Source organism: Delphinus delphis, chromosome 15 (genome assembly GCF_949987515.2).
Source record: "Delphinus delphis chromosome 15, mDelDel1.2, whole genome shotgun sequence".
In the NCBI taxonomy this organism is placed as follows: Eukaryota; Metazoa; Chordata; class Mammalia; order Artiodactyla; family Delphinidae; genus Delphinus; species Delphinus delphis.
This window is the reverse complement of record NC_082697.1, coordinates 61,205,444-61,227,968: the sequence shown is the minus strand read 5'-3', so window position 1 is coordinate 61,227,968 and position 22,525 is coordinate 61,205,444. Positions and strand designations below refer to the sequence as shown.

At 47.7% G+C, this 22,525-nt stretch overlaps 2 protein-coding genes across 3 annotated transcripts in view; one reads left to right on the top strand and one right to left on the bottom strand.

Moving 5' to 3' along the window:
• Window positions 1-5,216: 5,216 nt before the first annotated feature.
• On the top strand, window positions 5,217-18,554 carry LOC132437674 (group 10 secretory phospholipase A2-like). Its single transcript, XM_060031006.1, has 4 exons — window positions 5,217-5,295; window positions 8,673-8,823; window positions 10,588-10,694; window positions 18,412-18,554. Exons 1-4 carry the CDS (start codon window positions 5,217-5,219, stop codon window positions 18,552-18,554), a joined length of 480 nt encoding a protein of 159 aa, XP_059886989.1.
• A 1,432-nt stretch (window positions 18,555-19,986) lies between these two features.
• BFAR (bifunctional apoptosis regulator) overlaps window positions 19,987-22,525 on the bottom strand; it is a 29,075-nt gene continuing 26,536 nt past the window's right edge. The window contains exon 7 of one of the 2 annotated variants that reach the window (XM_060031780.2): window positions 19,987-21,403. In XM_060031780.2, coding sequence (XP_059887763.1) covers window positions 21,211-21,403 — 193 coding nt within the window. In that variant the 3' untranslated portion in view covers window positions 19,987-21,210. The remainder of the gene's footprint in view (window positions 21,404-22,525) is intronic. The other variant, XM_060031779.2, reaches the window with a different exon arrangement.

Genomic DNA, 22,525 nt, shown 5'->3' with positions numbered 1-22,525 from the left:
TATGGTATGTAGCCTTTTCAGATTGGCTTCTTTCACTTAGTAGTATGCACTATGGTTCTTCCATGGCTTTCCTTGGCTTGATACCTCGTTTCATTTTAGCACTGAGTAATATTCCATTGTCTAGATGTACCACAGTTTATCAGTTTACCTACTGGAAGACATATTGGTTGCCTCCAAGTTTTGGCAGTTATGGTTAAAGCTGCTACGAACATCATGTGCAAGTTTTTGTGTGCACAGAAACTTTCATCTCCTTTGAGTAAATACCAAGGGGTGTAATTGCTGGATCTTATGGTAAGAGTATGTCTAGTTTGGTAAGAAATTGCTGAACTGTCTTCCAAAGAGGCTGTACCATTTTGCATTCCTGTTAGCAATGTATGAGAATTCCTGTTGCTGCACATCCTTGCCAGCATTTGGTGTTGTCAGTGTTCTGGATTTTGGCCATTCTAATAGGTGTGTAATAGTACTGCATTGTTGTATTAATTTGCATTTCCCTGATGACATATAATGTGGTGCATCTTTTCACATGCTTCTTTGCCATCTGTATATCTTCTTTGGTGAGGTGTTTGTTAAGCTTTTTGGGCTGCTTTTTATTTTTATTTTATTTTATTTTTGCGGTACACGGGCCTCTCACTGTTGTGGCCTCTCCCGTTGCGGAGTACAGGCTCGGGACGCGCAGGCTCAGCGGCCATGCCTCACGGGCCTAGCTGCTCTGCGGCATGTGGGATCTTCCCGGACTGGGGCACGAACCCGTGTCCCCTGCATCGGCAGGCGGACTCTCAACCACTGTGCCACCAGGGAAGCCCTCTTCTGCCCATTTTAAAATCAGGTTGTTTGTTTTTTGATGTTGAGTTGTATGAGCTGTTTACATATGTTGAATATTAGCCCCTTATTGGTCATATAATTTGCAAATATTTTCTCCCATTCAGTATGTTGTCATTTTGTTTTGTTGACGATTTCCTTTGCTGTGCAAAAGCTTTTAAGTTTAATTAGGTCCCATTTGCTTATTTTTGGTTTTATTTCCTTATTGCTCCTTATTGCTTTAGGAGACAGATCCAAAAGGATATTGCTACGATTTATGTCAAAGAGTGTTCTGCCTGTGTTTTCCTCTAGGAGGTTTGTGGTTTTCAGTTTTAATTTAGGTATTTAATCCATTTTGAGTTTATTTTTGTATATGGTCTTAGAGAATGCTCTAATTTCATTCCTTTACAGGTATCTGTACTGTTTTCCAGAGCACTATTTATTAAAGAGACTGTCTTTTCTCCATTGCATATTCTTGTCTCCTTTGTTGTAGAATAATTGACCATGAGTGCATGGGTTTATTTCTGGGCTCTCTATTCTGTTCCATTGATCTATGTATCTGCTTTTGTGCCAGTACCATGCTGTTTTGATTACTGTAGCTTTGAAGCATAGTCAAGTCAGGGAGCATAATTCCTTCAGCTCTGTTCTTCTCTCTCAAGGTTGTTTTGGCTATTCGGGATCTGTATGATATCACTTATATGTGGAATCTAAAAAATACAATAAACTAGTGAATATAACAAAAAAGAAACAGACTCACAGATATGGAGAACAAACTGGTGGTTACCAGTGGGGAGAGGGAAGGGGGGAGGGGCAATATAGGGATAGGGGATTAAGAGGTATAAATTATTATGTATAAAATAATCTACAAGTATATATTGTACGATATGAGAATATAGCCAATATTTTATAATAACTATAAAGTATAATCTTTAAAAATTGTGAATCACTATATTACACACCTGTAACTTACATAATATTGTATATTAACTCTACTTCAATTAAGAAGCTGTACTGTTTCTGATGAAAACTTATTAAAATTGTAAGGTTGTACCCTATTTATTCCCCTATTGATAGGCATTTATGTTTTTTCCATTACTTTGCTGTTATAAAACTGTTAAAATGAATAGCCTTGAGCATATGCCATTTCATTTTTTTGCCAATATATTTTTGTGACAGATTCTTAGAATGGGATTCCTGAATCAAGAGGTAAATGCATATTGTTTTACTCTGTACTCATTAAACAACAACTCCCCTCTTCTTTCCCGCAGCCCCTGGTAACCACAGGGATATAAAGTTTTTTCAAAAACCGCAAAACAGAAACCCAAAATGGATGGGTATCTTTATCCTTATATCTGTGTCTCTGAGTTTTCAGAATAATATCAAGATAATTTTTCAATAGACAAGCTTTCTTGAATTACAGTTTATTAATCTGATTTTGTTTTAATTTTAATTTTTTTCTCTGAATCACAAGAGTTTAGGTTCTCATAGAAATTTGGAAAATAAAGATACAAAGATAAAAATAAGAATCGTGCAATTGCACCAACAGAAGATAACCAGTAACCATTTCGATATGCTTCGTTCATTTTCCAGATTTCTCTTCTTCACTCTTCTGCTTGTTCCAGAGACAGCCCCATGTAAGCATGTGTAGTGGGTATATGCATATAGATATGTCTATATATGGCTCTCTCTCTGTTGTATGATCTGTAAGTATAAAGGCAGTATTACACTGTAAATTTCTACTTTTTAAAGTATTTTAAAATGACCATTAAATATTCTTCAAAAACACTCTATATTAGAATGAATGCATATTTTACCATATGAAAATCTCATAATTTAACTACCTTTTAATTGTTGTATATTTAGGGTGTTTCTAGGTTTTTGCTCTTTGTTAAGGATCAACTTTGTGTATAAATCTTGTCTGAGGAGTTTATTTTCTTAGAGCTATTTCTAGAAATGAGTTGCTGGGTTAAAGGGTGTGCTGGTCTGTATCAGGATTCACTGCTCTATTATTTGTGGTCTCAAAAGCTGGAGCATGTGCATAGATTCACATGCTCCACTGTATGCATAGAGTTATTTTATCTTCTAATCATAGAAGAGCACCCACTTCGATCACCTAGAAGAAATCATTTTACTCACCAAACATTGTAGCAACCTTTTGTCATAGACCAGGATGAAAACTGAAGATGTAGTTAGACTGAGACCAACACTAGGACACAGTTAACTGATATGCTTAACTCACCCTTAGCAAGTGAGGTGCTTTGGCTCCATTCGCATTGTGTCATTTCCCCTCATCTCTCAGCACATTCAACGGAGGCCCCTCTGGACCAGACTTATAATTTAGGTTATTTTAAATATGTTAATTAAGGAGAGAGTAGGTCATTAGTATATTTGGTGATGGTCTCAATGCTCCAATTATTTAACATATTTGGGAACAAATTATTCTGCATAAATGAGCTTTGCAGATGATTGAGGATAACCAGTTAAAACAGTAGTTTGGGGTACAAAAGTTCCAATATTGCGAACAGATTTCCTGACTTCTTAATTATAATGAACACATCAGTATAAATGAGTTTTCCTCCATGCATAGTGATTGGGAACTTCCTGAAAGCAAAAATCTTTCTCCCTAAACCAGAAGAGGATCTCAGGCACAAAGCCTTGCAGAGGTGAGACAGACACAGCAGCATCTTCACATTTGAAGGAGGGCAGTGCGAGGTATGGACTCTTCATCAACCGGATTAATACATTTTTAAAAAATTTATTTATTTTTGGCTGTTTTGGGTCTTCGTTGCTGCGCACGGGCTTTCTCTAGTTGTGGCAAGTGGGGTCTACTCTTCGTTGTGGTATGTGGGTTTCTCATTGCGGTGGCTTCTCTTGTTGCGGAGCACGGGCTCTAGGCGTGCAGGCTTCAGTAGTTGTGGCATGCAGGCTCAGTAGTTGTGGCTCGTGGGCTCTAGAGCACAGGCTCAGTAGTTGTGACGCACGGGCTTAGTTGCTCTGCAGCATGTGGGATCTTCCCGGACCAGGGATCGAACCCATGTCTGCTGCATTGGCAGGAGGATTCTTAACCACTGTGCCACCAGGGAAGTCCCCGGGTTAATACATTATTGACACTAAATTGCTTTTCTGATTCATAAAAAAAAGTCTTTCTCCCTAGATTTATGTGGGATAATTTATCCCTTGTTGCCCATGGAGACCTTCAGAAGAAAGAAAATGGTTTTTACCCCATGTTTTGGAGAGTCTGAAACCCATAAGCTGTTTGGACAAGCCTTAATTGGATACCTGTTTTGTGCCAGGCAAGCCAGTGCTGGGCGTTCAAGAGGAGAGACCTAGGTCTTGCCTTGAGGAGCTCACTCCCGTGAGGAGAGAGTAACCTCAGAGTGTGGCACATGGATGCCCTGATGCCGCAGGCTTTCATAGGAGGCAGACAGGAGTTTGGCACCATGTAGAAATGAATTTGAGTCTGGCTTCCCCTGCTTCTTGGTTCTTAGCTTCTCTGAGCCTCAGTTTCTTCCTGTGAAGATGGGGACACCAGGGGTCTGAGGTTGTGATAAGATCATGCACTGGATGCCCTTAGCACACTGTAGCAGGTGAGATGTGACGTCACCTTAGGTGCCAGTATCTTTAGGAGGGCTTGGCAGTGGGGATGGGGAGGGGTCCAGGGTTCCACTCTCAGAAGTAGTTATGACTAATTGGGTAGGGCTAGCACCAGGGACAAAGGGGGACAGATGTGTGCCACGACTGTCATCTCTTTTTGATACTGAGCACCTACTGTGTACCTCTTCCCGGCCTCACAAGGGCCCTCAGAGGCCTTGTTGCCCTCGACCAGATGAAGAGCCTGAGAAGGGGAGGGAGGGAGTGGAGTGGGGGGCTTGCTCAGACACAGCTGCAGCTTCACTCCCCTTTCCCACCACTGGTGCTCTTTTACCAGAACTCACTCTGTGACGTTGAGCAGGTCTTTGCCCCCCTCGGGAGAGCTGGTTTCAGGGGAATCAGGGACGCCAGGCTTCCCACATTTAAAGTTTTAAAGAGCGTTCCAGTCCCTTCCCCTCCCCCAAGTCTCCTCTCGTCGGACGCCCAGGTGAGCGCTGGGAGCTGCCCGCAGGTGATGATAATACGAACAGAGTACCTCGCATTTGCTTCGCGACCCGACCTGTGCTAAACTCCTTTCCTCCGTAATTCTCCGCAATCCCCAATCCGAGACATCCCGGGGCCGAATTCGCCCCGCGGGCCCGGCCCCCTTTCGTGATCAAGATGCAGAGGCCCCGACGGCCTCCCAGCACCGCCCCACGTGCCGCCCCTGGTGGCTCCGCCCGGGCCCGCGCGCGAGAGAGACCGGGGGCGGGGCCTCGGGGAGGGGGTTCGGCCGGGCTCGGTGACTACACTGGCCCAACAGACCGCCCCACTCCTGCCACCCTCCGATGGGTCCACTGTCTTTGTGCCCGCCAGTAGGGCTGTCGCTGCTGCTGCTACTGGGACCCGGACTCGGGCTCAGCTCAGGTGAGTGAGGGATGGGCCCCCTCCAAGGACCCAGGAGTTCCTGGGGCTCCTCCAGTCCTTCCCAGGGTGCCAGGAGCCCTGCCTCCCCAGCCCTCCCAGGGGATCCAGGAGCCCTACAGCCCCCAGCCCTACTTTCTGTGGTCCACCCACACGTTGCTTCCCAGCTTCGTGGGAGCCCTGTCCCCCCGCACTGTCACCCCTGTCCTCCCCTAGAGCCCCTCATTCACAGCTTCCAGGGACCCAGAACTAGCCCAGTCCTCCCCCAGGGCCTCAGTGTCCTCCCCCAAAACCCTCTCCACTCACTGGCACCCTCTCCAGTGACCAGACCTCCCCATCCACCTGGCCTGGTGCCCCGTGAACTGAGCCTTCACTCCACCTGTCCCTGGGGTCTGCAGTAGGACCACCAGGGGGACACGAGAGGCTGAAAGGAGCAGGGGAAGAAGGGGCCCAGCCCTACCTGGGGTCGGGGAAGAACGCAATGTCCCCTTCTCAACCACCCCAGACGTCACCCTCGGATAGGTCCCCTTGGCATATTACCCACAGGGACATGTGCAGACGCCACAAGCACAGAGACACACAGGCACAGGACGCCCCCAGCCTCATCTGGGCACTCAGGTGCTGGGCTCACGGACAGGCTCACACACAGACACAGGCAAAGACACCGCAAGGGAAACGCACACACCCACACACCCACACTCAGGGATACCGAGACAGCCCCATATGGACACACATACAGAGAGAAGCACACACACACAAACACACACACACCCTCAGACCCACAGGAAGCCTGGACGGCCTTGGCATTCCCAGCAGAGGCTGTTGTGGGCAGACACAGCAAACAGCCCCCAGAATGACCTGCCCCACCTCAGCTGGCATGGAGGGAGTGTTTGCCTTGGTTACAAATCCAGTGCTGGGTGTCCACCCATGCCTGGGTTCTCCCTAGGGCTGAGTCCAGGACCCTGAGATGCCAGAGGGTGGGTCAGGTCAGGGTGGGGAGACCTCTGGGGACAGCTTTAGGGTGTGGGTTTGGAACTGGGGTCCTGTCAGATGTGCTTATTTCTTTTTCAAGTTTTTATTTCATTTTATTTATTTTTGGCTGCACCACGTGGCACGCAGGATCTTAGTTCCCCGACCAGGGATGGAACCCACGCCCCTGCAGTGGCAGCACAGAGTCTTAACCACTGGACCGCCAGGGAAGTCCCCAGATGTGCTTAGACTGGGAGTGTTCCATGGGGCTTGGTGGATCCAGGGGTCCAGGAAGCTTTTCTGAAAGCCCACTGCATGCCAGGGGATCCGGAGCTGCCTGCAGCAGAGATCTGTCCAGGCTGAAGGGTCATGCCCATGAGCAGACAGTGGCACAGCGTGACAAGGTCCCCTGTGGTCACATGGGGGTGAAGCAGATTCTAGAAGGAGGTGATGGGTGAGCTGGGTGAGGATGGGGTGAGGGCACTTGCAGCGTGGGGTGTATGTGACAGGCAGTTTAACTGGAGGAACAGGACATGATGAGTGGGGTCCATGTGGGGCACGTTGAGAGAGGGTGCTGGAGCGGGGGGAGGGTCAGCTCCTTCAGGGCCTCTGATCAGTGAGGACCCTGAGCTTTACCTGGAGGGGGACGGGAGCCTGGGGAGGTTTCAAGCAGAGGTGTGGGCAACTGGGGGCAGCACTCAGGAAGTCCTGTGAGAGGAGGACGGGTCATCCAGAGAGGAAGGCAAAGCTTTTAACTCTAAACTCGTTTTTACATTTTGTTTCTATTTAACTTATCTCCAGTCCCCTATACGAATATGCTGCTTTTCCCACTGAGAAAAAAACAAAATTGAGGGAATTCTCTGGTGGTCCAGTGGTTAGGACACCAAGTTTCCATCGCTGGGGACACCACTTTTATCCCCAATCGGGGAACTAAGATCCCGCAAGCCACGCGGCACAGCCAAAAAAAAAAAAAAAAAAAAAAAAAATTGAATTGAATTGAATTGAATTTTGGTTTGGACTCTTCAAAAAAGTCAGCATGATAAATTCTTGTTCCAGATAAAAGACTTGAAACAGACATGATGATTAAAGGCAATGCAAAAATCTCCTCTGGATCCTCAGTCCTGGAGCAGTGGGCAGAGAGCGGGTTCCCAGGAATCAGGCCGACCTGGGCACGAGTTTCTGCTCACCAGCTCACCAGCTCTGAGACCTGGGATGGGTCCTTTTGCTTCTCGTAGCCTCAGTCTCTCCATCTGTAAGTGGGAGAATAGCCACCTGTGAGACAAGGAAGTTGACAACAGATGTCGCCTATAAATTGGGGAGCACAGTGCCCGGTGCAGGGCGAGGTCCCAGTGATAGCATCTCCTTACTGTGGCTGATTGTGTATTTTGACTAAGCGCCAGAGTGGACTCATGGCCCTCACCAGAAGAAGGAGTGGCTCTGGGATTCTCTGATGCCCAGCTCACAGCAGGTTTGGAGGCCCCTTACCCCGAGCAGTGGACCCCTTGATGCCCCTAAGCTCTGTCACCCTGGCAGGGCTCCCTTCCTCCTTGGGCAAGGAGGAAGGAGCACTGGATTGGGAGTCAGAAACCCCCAGTCAGGTCAGGTTCTTGTGGGCTGTGTGACTTTAGGGTTGTCCTTCCCACCTGGGCCTCCTCTTTCTTCCATGTGAGATGCAGGGGTTCCAGTCGCACCAACTATGTACTGCTATGTGTCACAGCCACATGGGGGATCCAGAAAAATGGCTGGGATGTGGCCGCAGGGCCTCCCCGTGTGGGAGGAAGCTGTGCCGGGCAGTGAAAATAAGAGATGCAAAGGGCCCTGAGCCAGAGTCTGGAGGGCGGTGGTGGGGGCAGTGGAGACCCAGGGAGAGGGAAGCCCCCGCAAAGGAGCCCGCCTTGATGGCAGGGACTCTGTTCAGCTCACTTCTGATGTCCAGTGCCCAGCACGGGCAACTGGACAGACGTTTGATGTGCGACTTGCAATCTGACTCTGTCTGGAGTTGATAAGGGCAAAGGATTGGGGATCAGGGCATTCCAGGAAGAGGGAACAGCCTGTGCAAAGGCCCAGAGGTGTGAGTTGTTTCAGATGCTGTGGCTCTGTGACCTGTTTTCTCCTTCATGGCTGCCTTGAAGGTATTGATAACAATAGTTAGAGCTCATTGTGTGCCGGGTGCTTTACATGCATGATCTCATTCCATTCCTGGGAGTGAGATCCCCTTATTCCCCTGCTTCACAGATGAGGAAACCAAGGCACAGAGAGGTTGAGCTGTCCAAGGTCACACAGCTAGGAATAAGAAGCAGGATTCAAACTGAGACAGTCATCCAGGCCCTTTTCAGGCTGCTGCCCTTCCCCAGAGCCAGGGCAGCCCCCACCTGCAGCCTCTAACATTTGTCTCCCCCTACCCACCCCAGCTTCCCAGAGGTCACATGTGCACCGACGTGGGCTCATAGAACTGGCAGGGACTGTGCACTGTGCTGGCATCCGCACCGCCATGGCCTACATGAACTACGGCTGCTATTGTGGCCTGGGTGGCCATGGCCAGCCCAGGGATGCCATTGACTGGTGAGTGCATGCTGGGGCCAGAAGGTTCCACCCCCTGGGGTCAGGAAGGAAATATCACCTATGAGGAAATACCCAAAAACGAGGTTGGGGTTTGGGCTAGGAAGATCCCAGCACGCGGTACTACTTGCAGGCAGAGGGCATCCTGGGCAACACGGCCAATGAGGCCAAACTGTGGTGCCAGCTGCCCCCCCCACCGTCTGGCCATGGAGTGATTGATTATGTTAGCTGAAAAAAATTGCACGTCATTGATCAGACTTATTATGCATCAGAACTGTTCTGAGAACCCCTTCGAGCCCTCACAAACCCCCATTTCAGAGATGAGGAAAGTGAGGCACAGAGAGATCAACTTGCCTGGGGCCACATAGAGAGTGAGGGGTGGGAACTGGGATTTGAACCCAGGCAGCCTGGCTAGATTCACGCCCCCATCACTGCCCTCTGCTGCTGTGTGAGAAGGGCCTGTTCTGTGCGAGGCTGCGGGCTTGGATCTTGCCATGACTTCCTTTCATTTGCCCTCAGGGCCACGGCCATCCGAGGAGGCAGGTATGATGGTGATCCTCGTTTTACAGATGAGGTCCCTGAGGCTTAAAGAGACACAGCCACTCACCATTTCCACTTAGTGCTGGTGGGGGGCAGGGGCGTGGAATGTGACTGTCTCTTCCCAGCTCGGAGGATGTAGCTGTCACTGACAGATCTTTATCCAGCCTCGTGCCTTGGAGGCTCCTGCCATGGGCCCTGCCCTCCCTCCCACACTCTGGCTGTCTAGTTCCTGCACATCTTTCCAGGTGCAGCCCAGGCCTCACCTCCTCTAGGAAGCCTTCCCTGAAGCCCAGCTGGGCCTGGCACTTCTCTGGCTCCCAGAAGCCCCTCTCCTAACCGCACATCCCAGCACTTCTCGCCACACACGTGGCACCTGGTGGCTTGTCTGCCTCTCCCCGCCAGACTGGGAGCTCCTTGAGGGCAGAGTGGAATCTGGCTGACGTCTCCCTGCCAGACCCTACTGAGGGGTCAGCGCAGGGTGGGGCTGCTGGCTGGATGGAAGCAAGAGCAGTGGATGATTGCACGATGGACAAGTTTACAGACATTGGTGGGTGTTTCTCAGGGAATTTGTATGTTATTATTATCATTACTATTGCTTTCGAGGTGCTCTTACGTGGCAGGCTGGACACCAGTGACACCGTGGGGAGCAGGACAGAAATGGCCCCGCCCTCATAGAGGTCTTGGTCAGGGAGGACAGCTGCTAATCAGTCTTCTCCCTAATTAGGGTCTCATCAAAAACCTGCCCGGAGGGAAGGAACCTGGGCTTAGGAGAGGGTGTGATCAGGAGACTGTCAGAGCCTGGGGAGATGTGGGATCTGGATGGCATCCTGGGGGTGGGGCGGGTACTCAGGCTGAGACCTAGAGCAGGAAGAGGGGGCATGAAGTTCTCCCAGGCAGGGGGCAGAGTGTGGGCAAAGTCAGGAGATGGGGAGGGTGTGGCTCGCTCCAGGAACAGAGAAGAGACCACTGTGGCTGGAGCTCGTCGACTCAGAGAGTGAGGCAGGCAGGGGCCAGGCTCGAGTGTGGCAGAGGGATGGAGGCAGCGCAGGACACACTGAGGTCGGTGGAATTATTTCCCAAGATGGGGATTCTCAGGGAGAAGGCTTGGACCAGAAGATGCTGTCACCCTGTGGGTCCTCACTCACCCGAAGTCCTGGCACAGGAGGATGGCCAAGAGAGCATCCCTGCCTTCACCCACCCGGCGGTCTGCCTGTCTGCCACCCACAGGTGCTGTCATTCCCACGACTGCTGCTACAAACGTGCCGAGGTTGCTGGCTGCAGTCCCAAGATGGAGCGCTATTCCTGGCAGTGTGTCAATCAGCACATCCTGTGTGGTGAGTTCCCAGCATCAGACCCGGTAGCAACCACTGGCTGGAGCATAGAGGGACTTCCAAGTATAGGCAGGGCCCATCTCTCCCCATCTGCCCCAGTCTCCACTGTGCCCTATTGTCTGCCTGACATTGAGGCCAAGTGTCAATTACTATAGCTCATTTCTCCTGTGCTGTTGATTTTGTTATGGAAAAGGAATATTTCTATCAGACCCAGGAAAACAGAAGGTAGGTCAAAAGGCTGAATGCTTCAAGAAAAATGGGAATGGTGAGCCCATTTATTTGTCAAAATGAAGAGTACACCTGGGTCTGATATATCCCCTTTGCTTCGCTCATTAGCACTGCCTGCCCCAGGGGATGTCTGAGTTTGCAAACCCTGGCCTCTGGCCAACAGCTTAGTCCATGATTCAGATTCTGTGACGTTGCCAAGCCTTGATCTCTCAGGGCCTCAGTTTCCTCATTGGTAAACTGGGGGCGGAAATCAAGCCGGCCTATTGTAAGGATGAAGTGACAGTGTCACTGTGCTTCATGCCTAGTAGATGTCATTAATGTCTGGTGAAGAAATGACCCAACACAGAACCTCCGGTGAAGATGACCAGGCACTATTTCACTGAGCCCAGGATTTGGGGAAGGACAAGAAGACAGTTCTGTGTAACCCTGAACCCCCCAAAAGAAAGTAATTTCTCTTTCAATTTTCTTTTAATCCTTCTAATTTTGTGAAATTAGGAGAAAGTCTCAGTTCAGTGTTACGTTAGCTGAAACATCCCTGGGTCACTTGCTGGTCCTTTTTAACCAAGAGAGTAGGTTTCTGGCTTATAACGTTATTCAAAAACCATTCTATTCCTAAATTTAATTCTGGCCTTAAAAAAATTCTTCATTATCTATCTATCTGTTTATCTGTCTATCTATCTACCTATCTATCATCTATCTTTAACCACAAGCAGCGTGTATTTAATGAGGATAATTATAACATAACCTGATATCACTGTACATTTTACATGACCGGCCACTTCTTTTTTTTAAAAACTATTGTTAACTTGCTCCATATCATTTTATTTATTTATTTGTTTGTTTATTTATTTATGGCTGCATTGGGTCTTCATTGCTGCCCGCGGGCTTTCTCTAGTTGCGGTGAGTGGGGGCTACTCTTTGTTGCGGTGCGCAGGCTTCTCATTGTCGTGGCTTCTCTAGTTGCAGAGCACAGGCTCTAGGTGCCCGGGCTTCAGTAGTTGTGGCTCGTGGGCTCTAGAGCGCAGGCTCAGTTGTTGTGGCGCATGGGCTTAGTTGCTCCGCGGCAAGTGGGATCTTCCTGGGCCAGGGCTTGAACCTGTGTCCCCTGCATTGGCAGGCGGATTCTTAACCACTGCGCCACCAGGGAAGCCCAGTCTTGGTACTCTTGTTGAAAATCATTTGGCTCTTAGATCAGTGATGTCTCTGAGCCTGTTTCCTTACCTGGAAGATGGGTGTTGCAAAGATGGAAGAAGTTTTATAACGTGATAACCAAATTGGATGGAAGTTGTCACTTTCTTCCCTACCGTCTTCTCCATCCCTCATCCTCATCTGAACCTCTCTCTGACCCCCACTACCTCCACCTGAGAGAACTGAGGATCTGGTGTGATTCTCCACTAAAACCCCAGCTTCTGCAGACTTGTTCTCCTCTAGAGGGAAGGAGGCTATCCTAAGGGTTACGTAGAAAGATGTTCTTAGATATGCATGGATTCGCAGCTGTATCCTCTGAGTCTGAATTAGGAGTTGGCACAGAGCAAAACTGAATTAATATGGAGACATAACATCAAGGACTGAAAACGCCCCAGACATCATCTCATCCAACCCTCTCACTTAGAATTGGGGAAAATGAAGCCCAGGGAAAGAAGTGACTTGCTTAACATAGTGGTGATAAGCCCACTTCTGGGCATATTCCCTGTCCCCAAACTGCCCCCTTCCACTATGGGTGGAGAGGAGAAGTGGGCCTTGAATGGGAAATGTGTTAAAGACCTTTCTCTTCTTCCTTCAATCATTTTTACAAACCATGTAAAAATGATGTTTGTAAAATATTTATTGGTGTGTCTGCTGGTGGAGTCTGTGACTGTTTGCAGAACTGCCCTCCCTGAACCAAACGAAGAGAACCAAAATATCTATTATGCATTTTTTTTTGCTAAAAATATTCTTATTCTGTTTAGAAACATTCTGAACATAGTTGTTTGCTTAATTATAGGTGTGGCCCATTTTCCATTTATGGGCCTGACTTAAATATATATTTTTTCAATGTTAAGCATATAATAATATTTACTGGCAGGGCTTTATTTTAAACTTAACCCTTGGGAACTAGGTTTCCTCTTCAGTTTTTATTATTCTTGAATAACATGAAGCTGTTGGGCTCCTGAGGCCATGGAGCAGTGAGACCCAGGCTTGCTTTTGAAAGGATCTTTCTTGCTCAGGGAAAAGGGTGGGAGCACAAAGGAGGCATAGGCATTGGGTCAGCTCTGTGGCCTTGGATAAGTTACTAAATCCCTCTGAGCCTCACTTTCCTCATCTGTAAAATGGGAATAATAAAACTCTGGTGTTGGGTTTGTATAAGAATCAGAAACAATGTATGGCTTTTCTGTATTCTCCCAAAAATTATTATTGAGAATCTACTCAGTGCCAGGCTCCCTCCTAGGTTTTGGGCAAAACAGAGAAGCAAGGCTCTGTAGTCTAAAAAGAGGAGAGCAGTAAATAGCGTCTGTGCCAATTGTTTTTACAAGTGCTGTGTCGGAAGAGAAAGCAGTGAAGTATTATACCAACTACAACATAGATGAACCTTGAAAACGTGAAGCTCAGTAAAAAAAAGCCAGACACAAAAGGTCACCCATTGTATGATTCCATGTATATGAAATGTCCAGACTAGGGAAATCCACAGACAGAAGGCATATTTGTGGTTACCAGGGACTCCGGAGAGTGGAATTGGGGAGTGACTTAATAAATATGGGGTTTCTTTTGGTCTGATAAAAATGTTTTGGAACTAGATAGAGGGGATGGTGGCAGAACATTGTGAATGTACTGAATACCACTGACTTGTCACTTTAAAGTGGTAAATTTTGTTATGGGAATTTTGCCTCAGTAAAAATGTATCCTCACCCCAGAATGCTCAGGGGTCAGAGAAGGTCTCACTGACAAGATGCCATTGAAGCAGAGACTTGGGGAATGAAGGAGTCGTGGGAAGAGGTGGTGGGAACAGCCAGTGCAAAGGCCCTGAAGTAGGGATGAATGTCTGGGTGGTTTGAGGAGGATGAGGCTGGAGTAGAGTCACCCAGGGAGAGAGTAGTAGGTGATAATAGAATGATGAGGGCCAGATCCCCCAGGCCGTTGGAGGCTTTCCTTTGAGGGAGATGGAGAGCCAGGGAGGGTTTTGAGCAGAGGAGGGACATGATCCGATCTGCATTTTAACCGTACTGCATTTTTGGCTGCTGCATAGAACATATGCTGGAGGGAGCAAGGGTGGAAGCCAGGCACCTGTATGAAACTGTCCCAGGGATCTGGGTGAGAGGTGGCTTGGGCAGGTGGTGGCAGTGGAGATGGTGGAAGGGGGGCTTCTGGACATATTTGGCTGGAAGGTGGAGCTGAGGGACTCGCTCATGGATGGGGGAGGGAAGGGGAACTGGCTGGAGTGTTCATGCGAGTCACCCTGTCCTTAGACAGCTGTCCTCCGGTTGCAACCCTGGAGCTTCAATGGCTCTTTCCTCAGAAATCCCTACCCCACCAGGTCCCGTTGCTCCGAGGGTGTACGTGTCTCTGTTGTGCAGCGGCCCCTGGAAATTTTACAGGCAGAAGGGCTGGCTCCTGCACCAGCTGGTTCATTTACCAATTTTTACATATTATTTTTATCTATCTATCTGTTCATCTGTCCATCTGTCTATCCATCCATTTATCCACATGCTTTTTCTGATTCAAACCTAATCCACCTTTCTTGTGAAAAATTAAAACATTCCAGAAACACTGTAATGTAGAAAGTTACACTCCATCCACCAGAGTTAACTAGCTTCTGTTAAGTTTGGCATCTTTTCCTCCAGATTTGTGCATGTGTAAACAAACAATAGCAAAAATCAGATCACACTATGTATATATTTTTTTTTTTTCCACTTAATATAGTGTCTTGGACATCTTGGAACATCTAGGTCAGCCTCATTCTTTTAAAGCCAGACATCACCTATGGCAGAGTGTCTCCATCTTGACACTTTGGACATTTGGGGCTGGAAATTCTCCAGTGAGGGGGCCGTCCTGGGCATCGCAGAGTTTAGCGGCGTCCCTGGCCTCTAACCAACCAGATGCCAGTAGCACCCCCAATCCCCCACGTGACAACCAAAGATGTCTCCGCACACTGCCAAATGCCCCCCGGGGGCCCCAACTGAGAATGGCCAGTGACACGAATGTACTTTATTTTGCAGAGACCATGGCTGTTCCTAAGTCTTTGTGCACTTGTGAGAGGGTTTTATAGCATGGAGTCCTAGAACTGTTGGGTCAAATGGTGTATCTGAGGTGCCCTTAGAATTTATATGTAGAAAGGACTGGAGAGCAGCCTGAAAGGGGGTTAGAGAACTTGTCCTGGATGGGTATTTACTCGGCAGGAGCATTTAAAAAATGTAAATGATGTTTATTGTAGAGGCTGGGGAGGGGCTAAAGGGAGACCTGGTAGAGATTAGGGAGGAGGAAGGCCACCAAAGTCCCCACAAGCCACCTCCTTTCGGCACTGAGTGGTATAGGTATTTTAAGTCTAACAAATAATGTAAACTAAACTTTGAAATAGCTGCCCTTCAAATTTGGTTAATTGAGATTGCTTTTTCCACGATGAAAGCACCGTATGGCTCAAAGTAGAAGAGTTTCAAATTAGAAAATGTAAAAGTTTGGTGGGAAATAAAACTCCATTGACACTACCCAGACATCCATTTGATTAACCTTCTGGTGGTGGTGGTGGTGTTTTGTCTTTTTTGAGTGCATAATACATAAAAAACATAGCAGTGTGTTTTGTACCCCTTATTTTCCTCTTAAGTATAAGCTCTTTTCCATGTCATTAAAACTCTATTAAAAGAATAGATATATGTATAACTGAGTCACTTGCTGTACACCTGAAACTAACAAGATCAACTAACTAAACTAACTAAATCAACTATACTCTAATATATATATATATAAAAACTCTATTAAACAATCCTCTGTTACAAACTTGAATTTGTAAGGGTGGGCGAGTGCCCCGAGTTGACACCCTACTCCCTTCCTGCAGACAAGCCAGGAGGCCTGGGGTCGGGCAGAGCTGAGTTGGGGCCCAGTCCCCACACCCCTTCCTGGATTTTTCCTCTGTAAGGTTGGGGTGCCAATGGCACTGCCCTGAGAGGACTGGGTGAGATGGGGACCATAGAGCCAGCTCTTTGCCCAGTGCCTGGCTCCGCATAACTGCACAGTTAACGCCAGCTCCCATCGTCCTGACTTTTTCTGTTGTTATCCATTTACTGAATTATAACCAAGGCAGTTTTTCTTTTCTGGGCCGCGCCGCGCCACATGGCTTGTGATCTTAGTTCCCTGACCAGGGATCAAACCCGGGCCCCCTGCATTGGGAGCGTGGTGTCTTACTCACTGGACCACCAGGGAAGTAAGTCCCTGGGAAGCTTAATAAATGAATTTAAGGGAGAAAGATTTTCCCTCTCAGTCCTTTGTTAATTTTTCCAATTAGGCAAGGAGGAAGTATCAATTGCACGATAGTCTGACTGCTAGAGAGGGTAAACCTCTCTTACACTTGCTAATCTCCCTTTTTCTTTAAACCAAGACACTCCAATTTGGGGGCTCACAGCTTTCAGGTGGGCAACAGCATTTAACTAGACTTTGATATCAGGACTTTATCTTCATTGGTTTTTGTTGTTGTTTTTGCTTTCTTTGTTTTTTAGTCAGTTTCTTATATTTGTGGTATAAGATTTTGGTTTTCCATTTATGTCAGTGATAGAATTTATTTGATGCAATTTAATACCATTTAATATAATGAAATCATAATTTATTTAATAATTGACTTACTATTAGAAATAAAGGGGATTTAAAGCTAGCATCTTGAAGCTGCTATGGGTCTGAGTTTGGGAAACCCTGTGTGCAGTCATGCAGATAAACACCTTTAATCAACTCAGCTCATTACAGAGGGTCCCGGGCCCCCTGCCTCCTGCTTGACGTCCCCCACCCCTCCCCCACTCATCGCTCCATCCCCTCCTGGTGCTGCCAAGCTCTTCAAGTGTTGCCCTGAGAGAAGCTGATGAATTTTCTGAGTCTCATGCTTCACCTTGCTAGGATCTCCATGGAACTTGTGCATTTTAAGAGGGGATCTTTAAAGATTAGCTGACAGCTTAAGGAGGTCAGCTGCAGCTCATAAGCACCTGCTGTATGCCCTGGATTTTACTGACTTGGTCTCTTTTCATTCTCCCAACAGCCCTTAGAAGTAGGTACTTTTAGTATCCTCATGTGGCCCCTGTGGAAACAGCCTGGGAAGGATGAAGTGATGTGCCCAAAGGAACTATATCCATGGCCAAGCTGGCTACCTCCAGAGTTCATGCTTCACTGTGCCTCTGGAAGAAATTTGGCAAGATTTAATAGTGGGTGTTTTTTTCCCCATTTTGTGGATAATTAAAAACCCACAGTCAAAGGCAGATGACATATCCATAGCTGTTATACCTTCTAAATTAATAAGATACAACTTGAAGATCACAAAGTCTTTCCAACCTAAAGGAATGACTCTCTAGCAGTGGAATTCCCAAGGCAGAAGGAGATTTATCTTTGGGTGGCAACCTTTGCACCTCTGTATAAGGTAGGCCCAGGATGGAAGGAAGAGATGGAATATATGATTGTTACCTAAAACAAACTATTTTCTTATTCAGTATCATGTCATGTGCATATAATGACATTTTACTTCTTCTTTTCCAATTTGGATACCTTTTATTTCTTTTTCTTGTCTGATTGCTGTGGCTAGGACTTCCAATACTATGTTGAATAGAAGTGGCAAGAGTGGGCATCCTTGTCATGTTCCAGATTTCAGAGGGAAGTCTTTTAGCTTTTCACCATTGAGTATTATGTTGGCTATGGGAACAAACTGTTCTCTTGAAGGACCATCTGGAAGAGACCTGGAGAGAAAAGGCAAAGAAATGCAGGTAGAACCAACATTGATGGAGTTACACGCGTAGGGCCAAGCCCCTGCCGGGCATAGGCTTTCTCACCCATGCTTCCCAATAAACCTGCAAAGCGGATGGTGCCCCCATCTACATGAGGACTTGGCTCAGAAAGTTTAGGTAAGACCACACAGCTAGGAACTAGCAGAGAAGGCATTCTGAAAAAAAGCAGCCTGGATGGTTCCCAGGCACCTACTGCTTATCTAAATGGATCCTTAAATGCACTAGTGTAATACTGACGCAGAAGAGAAGCTAAAAGGGCATAAGGACTTTGGACTTCCTCTATGAAAACACTCCCCTGGCAACTTCAATTTCCTTTTCTGTAAAATGGGCTGAATATCACCTCCCTCGGGAGTTATGGGGGGAGAGAGAGAGAGAGAGAGAGAGAGAGAGAGAGAGAGAGAGAGAGAGAACGTGGTGAACTGTCAAAGTGTCACCCAGATGCAATTTATGCCCTTCCTTGTCCCCAGCTTTACTGGCTTCCCTTGCATTTATCTTCAAGTCTCTCCAAGTCCCTGCTCTAACCTCAGTTTTCCCACTTCTTCCAGGACCAGTGGAGGACAAATGCCAAGAACTCATGTGCAAGTGTGACCAGGAGATTGCTTACTGTTTAGCCAAAACTGAGTACAACTTAAAGTACCTCCTTTACCCCCGTTTCTTGTGTGGGAAGGATTCGCCCAAGTGTGACTGACTAGCATGACTTGAAATGTCTTTTCTGCACAAGGAAATAAAACTTCCTTTTGTGGAATAACAGCCTTATTCAGTTCTTTGCAGGAGGAAGCTGGGGCCAATTGTTAAAGCTGAAACCCTCGTGTTTGCTTTCACTCCTGTCCCGAACTTGGGGCTGGAGCCAGTTTGGTTTCCAGCTTAATGTCAAAAGTCCCACGCCTATTTTATAAAACCACAACTTTATGACTGTATTAGGTTTGGTACCATTTGAGGTTCAACCTTTATGAAAAGAGCTGAGCCTTGTCTTCTAACCTGCTCCCGATGGCAGGTAGTCAAAAGTGAGCAAACACCTACCATGCGCTTGGCCTTGCTTTCGATTCTGGGCTGAAGCAATAAACAAAATGGCCACATGATGCCCAACCTTGTGAAGTTCAAGTCTAGTAGTTGTTAGCTCGAGTCTTCTGCCCTATCCCACTCCACCTTTAACAGTTAAAATTTATTTCCTGATTACAAAAGTAGTACCTATGCACTGCTAAAAAAAAAAATAAATAAATAAAAAATAAAAGTAAAATAACCACAATAACCACTTCTAGTATCTTAGTGTGCTGCCCATCGGTCTTGTCTATAATGTGTTAAAAGTGTAATCGAGACTCTATACTGTATGATTTTCATAAGCTTTTTTCCATTTCTCCATGTCTTTAAAAAAAATCTCTGGAAACTTCATTTCCAAATGTATTAGATACATTTCCAGCTGTATTAGATACTATTTTATAGACTGCTACCTTGTGGACATTGGTGATACTTCCTACTTTTATCAATTACTGATGCGGTGAGCATGCTTGTGAATAAATCTTTGCCCCCCTCCCACCCTTTTATTATTCCTTAACTGAGATTTGCAGAAATGGAATTCTTGCATTAAAGGGTCTGAATATTTTAAATAGACTCCCCATTTTGACACACCAAGCCAAGAGGGTCTGAGGGCGGAGAGGCAGCCGGTGGCCCTGGCTCTGATATGCCTGTCCCTCCTGCAGGCGATAAGGAGGGAGAGCCCAGCCCAGCCTGTTTGCTCTCCACCAAGACTGCTTTGCAATCCCCCCCCCCCCAGACAGAGCACGTGTGGGTATTACTCATCTTTGAAGCATGATTTGGGGAGTGGGTGGGGATGGTGTGGGGGGAGGCCAAGGCGGGGGGGCAGGTAGGGAGTGCTGGTGGCTCCACCAGTGCCACCCAGCCTCCATCTCTTCATCTGAAAAGAAGAGTAACCCTGCGAGGCATGAGGCCAGGGACATGAAGGTACCGCATGCAGATCGGCTGGGCTATCAGTGTCTCCGGCAGGTCACGAGGGTTAAACAGGTAAAGTCAGGCAGCCTCAGGGCCTGATGAACAGACACAGGAGGAAAGAAAACATTCTCCCTCCTTTCACTTAAGAAACCTTCCGCGGCTCCTTCTCGGCTCAATGTCCACGTCAGGCTGGGGGACTTAAGTGTGACCAGTAGGTTGTACTGAGCAATGCAGATTTTCTTCATGCTTCCTAAACAGTTTATTTTTCTCTACATAGAAGTTTTACCTGTATAAAAGAATCTTTATTTTTATTTCAAGTAACTTCTTTAAACTTTCAGAAGCAAAGTTTGAGTGAAATCTTCAAAGATACAAAGGGTTAATGAATGGTTCATGGAGTCACAAAAAAACATTTTGGATGCCAGCTTATCTCTGCAGGGCCAGTCTTCAGGTTGACCGCCTTTCACACCTGCTGCTGTCACACTGGAAGGGAATCAAAGGCCACAGTTCATTTCATATTTACAATTACAGCACTTGGTGTAATTATACTTGTTGTTTTATACATCAGAACAGAGTGTACGGTGGGAGGTCAATGTACAAAATGTTTCCTTAAACAAATGGACTAGCCTGGATTTTACAAATTAAATTCTTAAAAACAAAACAAAGTAAACCCCAGAACAACAATTTTAAGTAGCACTGAAGCAGCTCGGCCTGATGGGAATTACTCTCCATGAAATGCCTGACATCCCACTCAATTCCCCCAGAAAAAGAGATGCAAACTTTCAACGATTACAAGTAGAAAACAGTGATGGCAAGTCTAACCACCATCATTCTAATCTTGAACTGAATCCTTTCAGAGGCTTAACTCTGAAACCGTGTAGCAACTCTTAAATAAGACAGAGTCGTCAGCTGGATTTTGGTTTTTCCTCTGTGTTTTTTATATGCAACTGCCATGCCTATGACAAAATCTCCTGTTCTCCTAAACTTAACTTAGAGGACAGGCCTGGGCCTGGGCTCAGTCTCAGGGCTCCAACTTGCCCTGGGAGCCTTGTGTCAGTCTCTGAGGTTATTAGCGCAAGTGGGACTGAGACCCACTCCATGTACTCTGAGAACCCTGGGTCCCTGCCAGGTGTTGTGGACTGGGCCTCCCAAGACCCCACGAGGAAGGTGGCTGGGTGGGAGGCACGGTGGCTTTGTCAGCCAAGCGCTGGGGCGCCAGTCCCTGCTGCCACAGGCAGAGGGAGAAGACCTGGCTGTAGCCTTTGACAGACAAAGCAGCACCTTGTTTACAAGGGGCAGAAAATAGGGTGTCCGCTCCCCATCCCCCTCGCCACACTTAAGCATCAGAGCTTGGCTGGCAGGAAGGCTGGAAGAGTCCCTCAGAGGCTGGGCAGCGTCAGTCACAACACCTGGGTTTCCAGCCGTCGGACCTCCTTAACCACGTGATCAATGTTAATAATTGGGTTAAAGTACAGGGCCCAGTAAAACAGACAGTTGCAAACAAATTGAGGGATGAGGGGCCAGAACATGGCCACAAAAAGCCCCTGTGTTGATACTTTCCAAAAGTGGCTCCACATCCTCTGAGGCACAGTCCTGAAAAAGGAAGAGAAGCATTTGAGAGGCAGAATAGTGATGGCGTTTCTAACGACAGCGCCGAGGCACTCAGACCCTGGGCCTTTGCCTGATGCGGTCTGGCTGCCAGTGCTGCAGAGACCTTGTTTCCTGTCCCCAGTGCCCCAGACATACCTTTCCTGACCACTCCACCTTCAACTCCCAGGGCGCAGCCTAGAGGGTGCCTCCTCAGGGCACTCTCGCCCAGTCCCCACGCCTGGTCCCACAGGCGAGGCCTCCCCAGCACAGTCCCAACTCCACCTGCTTCTTCGCTGGGTCGCTCTTGTAGGTATTTAACATAATCTTTTCTCTGCTAGGCTGCAGGCCTTCAGAGTATAAACTGTCTTCTTTACCAAAAGATCTGTGGTGTCCAGCAGAGAACCAGGGGCAGAGTAGGGGCTCAATCAACTGTGCCTGAATAAGTGAGTTCACTGAATTGAAATAAATGAGGGAGAGTCTTGTCAGGTTCTCAGAACTTTTTATAAGGCTGCTCCTGATGGATGAGGCCAAGACCCCTTCACGTCATGGGCTGTTTCAGGCTGAAAGGATGCTGGTGTGCTGATGCATTACTTCTGCCTGCCCAGCAGCCATACCCTGTCTTCTGGAAGCACCTTTTGAGTTTCCCTTTAGGGTGTCTCCCTCTCCTATTCTCTTCCATGTGGTCTGGTTGGGGCATCAGCTAGCCCCTGGTTGGGGGAGAGGCTGTGAGTGCACACCTGCATCTGGACACGGGGAGCCCACAAACCCCTGCACTTGTGATGGGTTTGGGGTGGCAGGGGGAGGCTGTGACCCAGGCTGGGCCAATCAGAGCAAAGGCATGTGAGCCTCAGGCTTTCACAAGCCTCAGAAGTGCTCTCTTTCCTCCAGGGCTGCTAAGCTGCTCAGATCGACACCCAGAGTGATCAAGGGCCCCCAAACAAAGACGTTGTTGAGGCTGAACAGAGCAGAGCTGTAAGGGGGGGGGGGAGGGGAGAGAGAGAGGGAGAGGGAGAGAGGGAGAGGGGGAGGGGGAGGGGAGGGGGAGGGGAGGGGAGGGGGAGGGGAGGGAGAGGGTGGCCCTGATGACAGCATTTGGGTCTCTGGGTCCAGCCATGCAGGAAGCCT